Here is a 13192-nt window from a genome sequence, read left to right on the forward strand (position 1 = left end):
TCCAGGTGCTTAGAGAGTCATCATTTGTCTTAATGTCTTGTGAGGATAAAGTCTCCCCACTTGGGTGTGTTTTTTCTTGGCTTCTAGCAGATGTAAAGGTGTCTGTGTAGTGTGTAATACCCAAACACGTATAGTCCACATGGAGAGAAGATCGAGATCCTCCCCTCCGACGCTTCTTCACCAGAAATGAACGAGGCATGGTGTACAATAACTGTAGGGTGAAAATTAAATAAAAGATCAATGTATAAGGTAGAATTATGCTTAACTGGAAAAAAAGCACATTTGTTTTTACTTTAAGACAACCTAAACGTAAAAACACTTTAATCTCGGAGTTTCCCCTAGGATCCCCCATAGTCAAAGAACTGCAGATACTAAATTGCCTGTGATTGTGTTTGATATTAAACTTGAACTGATGGATCATGTGTAACCTGTTCTGTCATAAATGTAACCGGAATATAAAACCTTAAGATCCTAATAAACCTAAAAATGTGGTTTTGTTTCTTTCTCTTAAATTAGATGTCTTTGAATATATACAAAAAGGCTTTTTATGTCAGTCAAGACACCACATTTTTTTATTCAAAACTAAGACTCTAGTATAAACACCAATTTGGAGCAGGACAGTTTAGCTTAATGGTTCTTTATTCAGAGTAAATTACATTCTATATTTAAGTTCTTATCGAATGATACTTGAGATTTAACAAACATAGTTTTACTGGTTGTTAGATGTAATCTTTTATACATCAAGTTGTTGGTTTATTTTGATGTTTGGCTACTGTTAAAAAGAATATATTCAATGTGATCTAGTTGTTTACCTAGGTTTTTAGCTTAATAATCACAAATTAATTTAGCTGGAAGATGGCTATGTGATCTGGCTATTAAAGCACTTGCTGAGAATATAACAGTGTCATTTCTACAATGGAACAATACAAGCTTATTTGCCAGACAGATAGCTTTTTTGTCTTTTATTTGCAAATTGAACGTGGTGTTCTTAAAATATTAAGTACTTATTATTGTACTAATTTTACTATACATGGGAGTTGTATGATGGTTGGAATGCAGGAAGCACTTGCTATTACTTCTTTTAATACCATAAATCACTGCTAACATGGGGGCTGGGGCATGGTGGCTCAGTGGGTAGCAGCACCGTCAACTCGCAGCAAGAAGGTCCTGGGTTAGATCCCCAGGTGGGGCGATCCGGGTCCTTTCTGTGTGGAGTTTGCATGTTCTCCCCGTGTCTGCGTGGGTTTACTCCGGGTGCTCCGGTTTCCTCCCACAGTCCACAGACATGCCAGTGAGGTAAATTGGAGATACTAAATTGTCCATGACTGTGTTTGATATAACCGTTCCTGTCATGAATGTAACCAAAAGTGTAAAAACATGACATTAAAATCCTTATAAAATAAACACTGCTAACATAGCAACATCCCACTCTTTATCTACTGCTAATTTACAATCCAGGCTGAAGCTACAAGTAATTTAAAAGATCAATCGTTTGAAGAGCAGAACCAGATTACACAAGCTGTATGTAGCAGGTACAACTTTGCTTGCTCTTTAAAAAAAAAAAAAACCTGCAGTTACTTAAGTTTTCTGGCAAATATAGATGGCAGTAATACATTGAGGCATTTCTAAATTGCCTAACCATTCATTTTAATGGTGACATGACAAAACTTCCACTCTTTCGGGAAGGCTTTCCATAAGTTCCTGAAGTTTATTTGATTCAGTAGAAAATAGCATTCATGAGGTCAGGCAATGATTCACATTAAACTCGTCAAATGGTTTTTGTTCATAATTGTGCTGGCACAGGAAGCTTCTGATTTATAGAACTCATTTTATACATTTGTTAGAAATGAGTGGCTAAACTTAAAGTTTAATCCCAATTGTTCTGTGTATCAGTACATCTATTTATTGCTAAAAGCTAAACGAAAAGCTAATACCTTTTCCACTAGGTGGCAGTACTTATTTCACTTTATAACCTCGCCCACGTTAACAAAACATGCTGCTGTTAGTGTGTAGTGCCCAGCTGTGGTGCAAGAATTGTATGCAATATACAATCACCTGTACACAAACTCATGTAATCAGCCAGCCTTTATACAGACATTGGTCATTAGCTTTAATTTTACATTAAATAATAACATATAAAAGCTGCTGATCTGGAATTGATCTGATCTGTTTACACAGCGTTGTGCAAATGATAAATACACAGACGAGACATAACATTATGACCACTGACAGATGAAGTGAATAACACTGATTATCTCTTCTTCACGGCACCTGTTAGTGGGTTGGATATATTAGGCAGCAAGTGAACATTTTATCCTCAAAGTTCATGTGTTAGAAGCAGGAAAAATGTGTGTAACGATTTGAGTGAGTCTGACAAAGGCCAAATTGTGATGGCTAGACGACTGGGTCAGAGCATTTTCAAACCTGCAGCTCTTGTGGGGTGTTCCCGGTCTGCAGTGGTCAGTATCTATCAAAAGTGGTCCAAGGAAGGAACAGTGGTAAACCAGCGACAGGGTCATGGGCGGCCAAGGCTCACTGATGCACGTGGGGAGCGAAGGCTGGCCCGTGTTGTCTGATACAAAAGACGAGCTACTGTAGCTCAAATTGCTGAAGAAGTTAATGCTGGTTCTGATAGAAAGGTGTCAGAATGCACAGTGCATCACAGTTGCTGGGCTGTTTTGGCAGCAAAAGGGGGACCAACACAATATTATATGTGAAGATATTGAAAAGAAATTGGTGTAAACACTACTAATCCTTAGATTTCTAATGTCCACAATTCAGGCTTGTGTTCTTAATTGTTTGGATAAATGTTTTCTTTGCACATATCAGGATTTTTAAGGCCACTCTGGAATTTTAGGAATGCCACAGCCTGTCAATTGGTCCTGACCATGTTAATCCACAAGTTACAAGCTTATGATGACTTTTTCAGGCATGATGTCACAGTACAAGTCATTTTAAATTTGCTTCACAAGCATCACAATGAGTTCAGTGTACTTTAATGACCTCATTAGTTAGCAGACCTGAATCCAGTATCTTTGAGTTGTGATAAAACAAGATGCAGCAGGACTGTGCAGCAATTACGTGAATGGCCAAAATCTCAAAGAAATGTTTCCAAAGTCCTTTGGAATTCATGCAACAAAGAATTGAAGCTGTTCTTATTACAAAGCAAGTCCCACCCAGTTTTTCTATTAAAGTTGTCTAAGTGAAGACACTAGCATACATATATACATACATACATACAGTGTATCACAAAAGTGAGTACACCCCTCACATTTCTGCAGATATTTAAGTATATCTTTTCATGGGACAACACTGACAAAATGACACTTTGACACAATGAAAAGTAGTCTGTGTGCAGCTTATATAACAGTGTAAATTTATTCTTCCCTCAAAATAACTCAATATACAGCCATTAATGTCTAAACCACCGGCAACAAAAGTGAGTACACCCCTAAGAGACTTCACCCCTAAGAGACTACACCCCTAAATGTCCAAATTGAGCACTGCTTGTCATTTTCCCTCCAAAATGTCATGTGATTTGTTAGTGTTACTAGGTCTCAGGTGTGCATAGGGAGCAGGTGTGTTCAATTTAGTAGTACAGCTCTCACACTCTCTCATACTGGTCACTGAAAGTTCCAACATGGCACCTCATGGCAAAGAACTCTCTGAGGATCTTAAAAGACGAATTGTTGCGCTACATGAAGATGGCCAAGGCTACAAGAAGATTGCCAACACCCTGAAACTGAGCTGCAGCACAGTGGCCAAGATCATCCAGCGTTTTAAAAGAGCAGGGTCCACTCAGAACAGACCTCGCGTTGGTCGTCCAAAGAAGCTGAGTGCACGTGCTCAGCGTCACATCCAACTGCTGTCTTTGAAAGATAGGCGCAGGAGTGCTGTCAGCATTGCTGCAGAGATTGAAAAGGTGGGGGGTCAGCCTGTCAGTGCTCAGACCATACGCCGCACACTACATCAAATTGGTCTGCATGGCTGTCACCCCAGAAGGAAGCCTCTTCTGAAGTCTCTACACAAGAAAGCCCGCAAACAGTTTGCTGAAGACATGTCAACAAAGGACATGGATTACTGGAACCATGTCCTATGGTCTGATGAGACCAAGATTAATTTGTTTGGTTCAGATGGTCTCAAGCATGTGTGGCGGCAATCAGGTGAGGAGTACAAAGATAAGTGTGTCATGCCTACAGTCAAGCATGGTGGTGGGAATGCCATGGTCTGGGGCTGCATGAGTGCAGCAGGTGTTGGGGAGTTACATTTCATTGAGGGACACATGAACTCCAATATGTACTGTGAAATACTGAAGCAGAGCATGATCCCCTCCCTCCGGAAACTGGGTCGCAGGGCAGTGTTCCAGCATGATAATGACCCCAAACACACCTCTAAGACGACCACTGCTTTATTGAAGAGGCTGAGGGTAAAGGTGATGGACTGGCCAAGCATGTCTCTAGACCTAAACCCAATAGAACATCTTTGGGGCATCCTCAAGCGGAAGGTGGAGGAGCACAAAGTCTCGAATATCCGCCAGCTCCGTGATGTCGTCATGGAGGAGTGGAAAAGCATTCCAGTGGCAACCTGTGAAGCTCTGGTAAACTCCATGCCCAGGAGAGTTAAGGCAGTTCTGGGAAATAATGATGGCCACACAAAATATTGACACTTCAGGAACTTTCACTAAGGGGTGTACTCACTTTTGTTGCCGGTGGTTTAGACATTAATGGCTGTATATTGAGTTATTTTGAGGGAAGAATAAATTTACACTGTTATATAAGCTGCACACAGACTACTTTTCATTGTGTCAAAGTGTCATTTTGTCAGTGTTGTCCCATGAAAAGATATACTTAAATATCTGCAGAAATGTGAGGGGTGTACTCATTTTTGTGATACACTGTACATACATACATACATACATACAGTACAGATAGATAGATAGATAGATAGATAGATAGATAGATAGATAGATAGATAGATAGATAGATAGATAGATAGATAGATAGATAGATAGATAGATAGATAGATAGAGCCTATTGAGTTACACCCGTGATTATCAGTGCTGACAGTTTTACAAAGTGCACATTTCCCCCTGCTCTGCCACACAGAACGAATTGGTTAGGCTTTCGTGAGTTGATTCTGCTGTGCTAGAAGTGAGAAAACACAAAAGTGTAGTTAGTGGGACTGATAACCACTGTATTGCTGTAAATGAGTCATCAAAATATGCTGCACTGGACCTTCACCACAGTTTTAACTTGTTAGGTAGAAAGAAATCAAGCCACAGTTACTCATTAAATCTGCTGACATGAAACTAACTTATAATTAGAACTGCCATCAAATGATTGGAGCATCAAACTATATCAGATTAAACTAATTTCACCAGTTCTCACTTGTTTCTTGTGGGTGTGTTTTACTGGCGTAGTCAACACTGAATACACATACAGTGTCCTCATTCATAGGACCACCATCCAGTTCCTGGTGTTAAGCAGTTAAACATTTCTTTGACCTGTTTGGCCCTGTTTTATCTATTATAACACAACTACTGCATATTTGGCAGTTTTACTTATATGCTACAAATCTCCTGTTCTCTTAAATTGCTTTATTAGATTGAAATCTGGTAACTGGGGAGGTCATTGAAGTACAGATAAATCATTGTTAAATTAATTTCAGGTAAGTTATTTTCTGAAATTACTATTGGGATATTTATTGGGCCTACACCTGCAGGAAGGCTGACAAATTATGGTTTCATGAAAGAAAAGCCGTGTCCTGCAACATTGTTGTAGAGCTTAATTTTCTCGAATCTGTTCCTAAATATATGTATTTGTTTATTTTGTAAAATAAGAGTCGGCAATTCAGTTTCAGTTCATAGCTATTCAGCGTAGAGTACATGCAACATGTTAAATCTTATTAAAATGTTTATGTTTTTGATTTGCCATCAATTTTAGACTTAAATCTAAATAAGTCTTCATTTGTGTGGCTGAAAAGATGTAACTTGCAAAAAGGAATGACATTGAGGTGGGTGAGCTTGTGATTTTGGCCAAATGTGTGTGGTGATTTTTCAAGAATTTCATCCAGTTTTCGAAGTGCACCAATTCCATTGGCAACAATCCTGCTCCAATGCATAACTCATCCAGCACCATGCTTGACATGGGGTACACTCTTGTAGGGTTAAATGCCTCAAAATATATCCTCCATAATTGTGGTAATTCTGGTAATCTGGCAATTAATCCATATTTCAGTTGCCATATATTAAATGTTGCTGTTGCTTATTAGACAGACAATGTAAAGCTTTCTTGAGTGTGGACCGTTACACGTGTGTTTCAGCAGCTTCTAATTATGGCAGGTTTGTTTTTTGAAATCTGACCCACTTGACAGATTTCCTCTCATAAGGTAAAGATCTGTTGTCATTCTGATCTTGGCAAAAGACTACTGTTCCATGTAATTTCTACTTGCAGACAGTTACTTGTAAAGATGATCTTGGAAGCAGAAGTTGCTTAGCAGTGTCATCAAGTGACAGTCTGACATAAAAAAAAAAAAATTTCATGTACAGAGTTCTTAAAAATTACCCTAATTACTAACAAGAATTTATAGAAGACCATGCTAGGTTACATAGTAAAATGTATTGGACATGGTAAAATAGTAAAACTTTGCACAGCATGAATGATCAGAAAGCAAACTTCTTAAATTACTCAAAATCAAAAACATCAAATATGTAAGTTAACAAGTATGTGTATCAGTCACTTAAAAAAAATCCACAAACTGGCATGGCATGACTATGCCTGTAAGTGTATGTAAACTTTTGACCTCATCTGGTATGCTTATGGTATACAACCAATAGAAACCTGTGTCAATCAACACCTCTCCACTAGTCTTTAACATTACACGAAAGATGCGTTCTTCCTTTTTAAAAACAGTAAGTATTAAACCTTTAAATTATATATAATGCAGTAAAAGTGTGTTGTGTGTTTTTTTAAATGTACATGAATGCTATAATTTTAATTAGCTTTTAACTCTTTTGTTTCTGTATAAGTATTACAGTGAATGTAAATTCACAAATATGGTGCGGCGTATCTGCATATCATGCTCAACTAAGTACATCGAAATGGGAGGCTGTAAACAGATCGGCTAATTTTCGACCTTTTAAAGTGGGCCACTTTAGAAAGATTGTAAGAAGACATTTTAAAAAACATTAAACAATTTTTGCGAAAGGCCCAGATACATTTGATTAAATTTATTTTCACCACCATATAGTAATATAAAATATGAACATTGAAAATAATATACAAAAGAAATAAAGAAGAGTGTCTTCATTTTTCAGATTTTTTTTTTTGTTGAACAACTGTGAGAAGTAACACTTAATCTGTGATGGAAAACTGTAAAATTCTTGACTTCATGCCTTATATTTATTTTATTAATTATTAATTTAGGCAGGAACTTAAGGGTTGCACAGTGTTAAAGTAGAACCAGTGGTTTAAGTGCACATTAAGGGTTTTGCATAATTTGTAGACACAAATCCTGTTATATTGGTGTTCATATTTATATTCATAAATCTTATTTATTTGTACTAAATAAGGAAAGAATATATTAATTAAAAAAATATGTTGCATATTTTTCTCTCAAGTCCTTTTGGCCCGTAGGGTTCTCATCAAATTGGTTAAAACGCAGTACTAGAGAAAATAATTAAAATCGGTGTGTAATAAATTGTGTTTTCTTTGAAAAGCACAAGATGTTCAATACAGCAGTTGCTCTTTGTTGTTACATCTGTTATTGCTCATCCTCGACCACATCAAATCTGTATTATAATTGATATCCATCACATATTAAAATGGTTTAAAAGTTTTGGTTTTGTTTACCTGTGGGACAGATGATAAAGGAGTCAGTGTTTTGTCTCCTAAGAAAATAAAATCCTCACACTCAACTCTGTTCTTGCCTTAACTCTTGCTTTTGATTGACAGCAGTGTGTCTGTACAGAACAATAAAGACAAATCAAACAAAACAAAGCACATGCATTATGTATTTTTTTTGTTGAATGTCAGATGTCATAATTTATGCAGATAAGTGGTTACATGTTTTCAGATGCCACAATCAAAATCACACAATTGGCCAACCCTGACCAATGATATAGAATTTATGATTGAAAGTAAGTAAACAATTGATACAAATGTCAATTAACAATGAGATATTTGACCAAAAGAGCCCAAAAAATCTGCACCAGTAGAGAATATACCTAAAATAAAAGGCATTATGTGAGGTTATCTATTGTAAAAAAAACATAAGTTGGAACTGCTTTGCAAATTCTTTACCTAATCATTATTATTAGAGTTGCTCCTCAGTTTACCGCTAATATGAAAGTGTAGGCCAATTTAATAAACTTCAAAATCTATCTAACTGACATTTCAAACTGGGTACTAAAACCAGCTTGAACTTCTTTTGAAATAAATACATTTTGAACAGTTCTAAACACTTTTTATGGTCACCAAGTTGCATTTAATAATATAACGATATAAGTCAAAGAGCAAAATATATTAAGTATTTTTTGTCAATTGCTTGCATATCTTTTCAAATAATTAAATTTATGAGCCCACTGTACATTAAGCATTTAAATGACAAACACAAACATGAAATTAATTTTCTTATTTTTAAAAACAATGCATAAACAGTTTGCTTTATGCAAATCTGTGCTGATTAAATGTGTTTTTGTGTTGTTAGATGGTTAAATTGAAGTAAAACGAGTGTTTTACAATTTATAGCACCAAAAGCATTGTTACAATTTAATTCCCTTACTATTTCTAGTACTTATTTACTGAAATGACTTATTTGCACTTACCTGCTGGTTTCACATTCACTATTATATTGTTCCCCAAATGTAAATATATAAGAATTATCCGAACTGGTTGCAGTACATGGTCAAAGATTAGTTATATTTATATGAATATATATTTAATAAATAAATAACTATGTACAATTGGTTAGAGCAGGTTAAAGGGGTTGTGTATCCTCTCCGACTGTGTGAGTGATTAGTAATAAATCAGAGCGCTGCAGCACACAAACTAAACTGAAACTTGGTGAGGAAACGCTTGAGCTAAGCAATGAGCAACCACAGACATGTCACTTCCGCTGACCCACCGTTAGCTGTCACACAGAACTCTAACCAAAGTTGAAAAAATCAGCTGTTTGATCTGTGTAATCTATTATAAACTAATTCAATCATTTACAGACACACTGTGGGATAAAATATTTGCTTGTTTAACTCTTTATTCCAAAACCATGGGTAGTAAAGATGATGTTAGTCCCTTTTATTGCTTTAATAACATCACTGTTCTGCAACTGCAGGATTTTTGCTTTACTCTGCTCACAGATGCCATTCTACCTAACGTATATGGTGAAAAGTTGAGGGCTTAGTATAGGCCAGCCAAGTTTGTCCACACCAAACGTGTCACTTTGTGTATGTTAGCACTGACATGCTTAAAAAAACTGCCATATAATTGGAAACACAATTCTGTCAATGATTTCTATGGTTTTAAAATGTCCTTGCACCTGGGCCAGTTTAGTTCATCATTGCTGATCTAAGACCGTTATTTCTCCTCTGGGCGGCACAGTGGCTCAGTGGGTAGCTATGTTGCCTCACAGCAAGAAGGTCCAGGTCCTTTCTGTGTGGAGTTTGCATGTTCTGCCCATGTCTGTGTGGGTCCGCTCTGGGAGCTCTGGTTTCCTCCCACAGTCCAAAGACATGCAAGTGAGGTGAATTGGAGATACCAAATTGTCTGTGACTGTGTTTGACAATAAACTTGTGAACTGATTAATCTTGTGTAACGAGTAACTACCGTTTCTGTTATGAATGTAACCAAAGTGTGTCAAACATGACGTTAAAATCCTAATAAATAAATAAATAAATAAATAAAATTTCTCCTCTGCTATTTTTCCTCCTCTCCTTTTCATCTTTGGCACAATAAAACATTAATTTTTCACAGAAACAAGCTTAAAACTTGACTTAATTGATCACATCACATTTCCACTGTCTTTCAGTTCATTTGAGATGAGCTCCTGTGAAAAGTTGATGTAAAGCTTTTACTTTGCATAATAGAACATACATTTCTTAATGCAGCGGCGGACTTTGATAAGTGACAATGGTTTTTCGAAGTACTTTTGAGGCCATGTGACTACCACAGTAGCATGACAGTTTCTTATGAAAAGCTGAAATGCTTTCTGAGGGCTGAAAGGCCACACATTTAACACTGGTTTCCACCCTTGTCTTAGGATTTCTCTAAATTTCCTGAATCCTTTTAAAACATTATGTGGGATAGATGGTGAGCTTAAATATTTGCAATCTCATATTGAGAAATGTTGCTTTTGAACTTATTGACAATTCTCTCACAAAGTGTCTCAATCAGTATTTGTTTGCAAAGTCTGAAAAATACCGGTTAATTAATTCACCTGCTTTTGCTCTTGTCCCAACTTTTTTTTAAATGTGTTGCAGATGTATCCCATCAAATTAAGGATAAAGAGAATAAACTAAAAATAGATTCTTGTTTTTATTGCAGTTTACAAAACGTCCCAACTTGTAAGTGCAAAAAATTATGAAAATTAAAATTCATATTTTGTTTGACAAAGCATGTGTTGCAATTATTCATTCACAGATAAAGAGCACTTGTAGAAGTAAAACAAAAATATCCAAGATTGTTATAACATTCCAACATGCGTATTTAATCTTATGAACTTAACTGTCTAAAACAGGAGTTTGCTTTGTTAGCTGATAGTGTTACATTTGATCTCGTGACTGACGTGTTTGGGGGTAGAAGTGCTGTGGGTTGAGAGATTGTGAGGTCTAGCATAACACAAACCATCGGGGGACTCACGGTTTTAGTTAGAATGGTAGAAACTCAGTTGATGGCCTGTAACGGTCTCTGACAATTGACTGAGAAAGAGAAAGCAAAATTAAGAGAAAATGATGACATGCAAAAAAAGTGATAAACTGTTGTGTCAGGCTGCAAAGATGTGAAGCCAAAGCGAGGAGTAGCAATGATTTTAGATTTGTGGTACTTATTTATCCCATTTCCCATTACTTATTTATGCATTTCAAAACAAATATAGCAAAATCAAATTTAAACATGTACATGTACAGTTAGCACCTATAATTTTAAGAAAGGGGGTGGCCTATTTTGCATTGTGGTTTTGGTTCTTCCTTTATACATATATATTATAGTAGTAATTATAATAATAGTTTGAAGACCCCCACCCACTTAGTTTGATCATCCCACCCAGCGGCCAATTATTGTCTGCTGTAAATGTGCCACATGGTGCCGAGCCAACCAGTGGCAAAGCCTAGATTCGAACTGAGGTGTTCAGAATCTCGGCGCTGGTGTGTTAGCGGAATATCCCGCTGTGCCACCTGAGCGCCTAGCTGCTTGTAGATTTTTTGTAATTTTAAGATTGTGGCATGGTGTCCCTGTATAAACTTTGAGGTAATTTATTGACAATGGTGATATGAGTGTTTGGCAGTTTTGTGTTTAAATAGATACATTTGTAATACAGGGTTTTATGTAAATTGTTTTGTTTGCTAAAATGATCTAGTGACAAATATGCAATAGTGGAGTAGATAGGGGTCAATTCTTTACTATGGCACCAAAAATGATTGAATAATTTATTACACGAATAAACAAAACACATCAAGCATGTGCTCTCTGAGAATAGTGTAAATATTTATTCCTTTTCATTTTTATTCATTAAGTACAGAACACAGAATTCATCGTTTAACACTATTTTCATTAATATCATCTTTATTATTAATCATAATCTTCAACAACACATCTGTAAAGAGAATAGTGGACCAGGTGTGGATGGTTTACAGGAGGCCCAAAGAGTTCAATACTACTGAAGTCACAATCGTGGGCAAACTTCCCTGTTCCAAACCACTTTGCAGCCTTCTTACTCAAACATCAGTAATTATTAATGAGTTGATCAGACCAGGTAGTTAAAAGTGTGGGTAAGAAAAATGCCCATTATTGTGTTTTATGTACCACATAATAAGGAAAGAAGCAATAAGTATTACAAGAACACCAACAAAGTGGACGGGACATAAAACTACTTTTCTTGCTATTCCACTTTGATAATAGTCACAGTCTTTGGTGGTGCCCATGTTACAAGCAAGGGAAATTAGAAAATAATATACAGATAGTCTCTCCAAATATGTAGTTCATATGTAGTCAGTCTCTTCTGACAGAAGGTTTTATGGCACAAATAGGGGTCAATTATTCATACCCCTCCTCTCCAGAATTCATGAGTTCATGGTAATGCAATAAATAAACGAAAAGAAATAAAATAAAAACAAATAAATGTAAACATCAGAGATTGTTCTGATATCACAGTGATGGATATAGCAGGTAAAACGATGTATTTAAATATTAACTTCTAAGCACCATGGTAATAATGTAGGTTATCTACAATGGTAGGTCCTTTAATAAGTTTGTGTTACAAACCAACATCTATTTAGCTAGATTCCATTAACAGGCCACATTTGGATAGATATTAAAATTAAAGAGGTGTCTTTTTTGTAATAAAAAATGGTCTCAAGTGTTTTGAACTCTTTGGAGTTGTGGTCAAATATTTATCTAGGTTGTAAAGCACGATCTGCATAAAACCAATAATTCAAGTACACGTCATGTCAATATTAAGTACACCAGTTGAACTTTAACCTTTTGGTTAAAATAAAAAAATAATAAATAAAAACAGTAGCTAAGCTCTGGTGTAACTGCTCCTGAAACTAATTTAGTCGTGTGTTTTCCAGTAAATTGTAAAGTGTAAAATCTGAGTCTGTTTTTCTCAAGTAACATCTGCTCAATTAAAACATGCACCAATCAAAACATAAAAAACACAGAGATACAAGAAACTATAAAACAAAAGGCATATCCAAATATTGGGGTGTTTACCATGAATCCATGATAATGTCCTGCAAAATTGAAACCAAAAGCACAATGTTCAAAGTTAAAAAGGAAACCCAAGGTTAAGAGCAGAGTCTTAGTTCATATGTCCAGACATATGAACAAAGATAGTGTTAATACGAAGTTGTAATGCAGCTGGGACGATGTTCTAGGAACTGATGAGGAGACAAAAAAATTGGTAAATTGGTATTTGAAGGCAGCACTAAAACCAAGTCAGAGCTCCTTAAAATTGCAACTACATTTACTCAGAATGAAAT

At 36.1% G+C, this 13192-nt stretch overlaps 1 protein-coding gene across 2 annotated transcripts in view; it reads right to left on the reverse strand.

The window, feature by feature from the left end:
- Positions 1-101: 101 nt before the first annotated feature.
- evi5l (ecotropic viral integration site 5 like) overlaps positions 102-13192 on the reverse strand; it is a 72014-nt gene continuing 58923 nt past the window's right edge. For both annotated transcript variants that reach the window (XM_063009406.1, XM_063009405.1), the window contains one exon: positions 102-211. In XM_063009406.1, the coding sequence (XP_062865476.1) occupies positions 178-211 (34 nt within the window). In that variant the 3' untranslated portion in view covers positions 102-177. The remainder of the gene's footprint in view (positions 212-13192) is intronic.

The sequence above is a fragment of the Trichomycterus rosablanca genome, chromosome 15 (genome assembly GCF_030014385.1).
Source record: "Trichomycterus rosablanca isolate fTriRos1 chromosome 15, fTriRos1.hap1, whole genome shotgun sequence".
Taxonomy (NCBI): domain Eukaryota; kingdom Metazoa; phylum Chordata; class Actinopteri; order Siluriformes; family Trichomycteridae; genus Trichomycterus; species Trichomycterus rosablanca.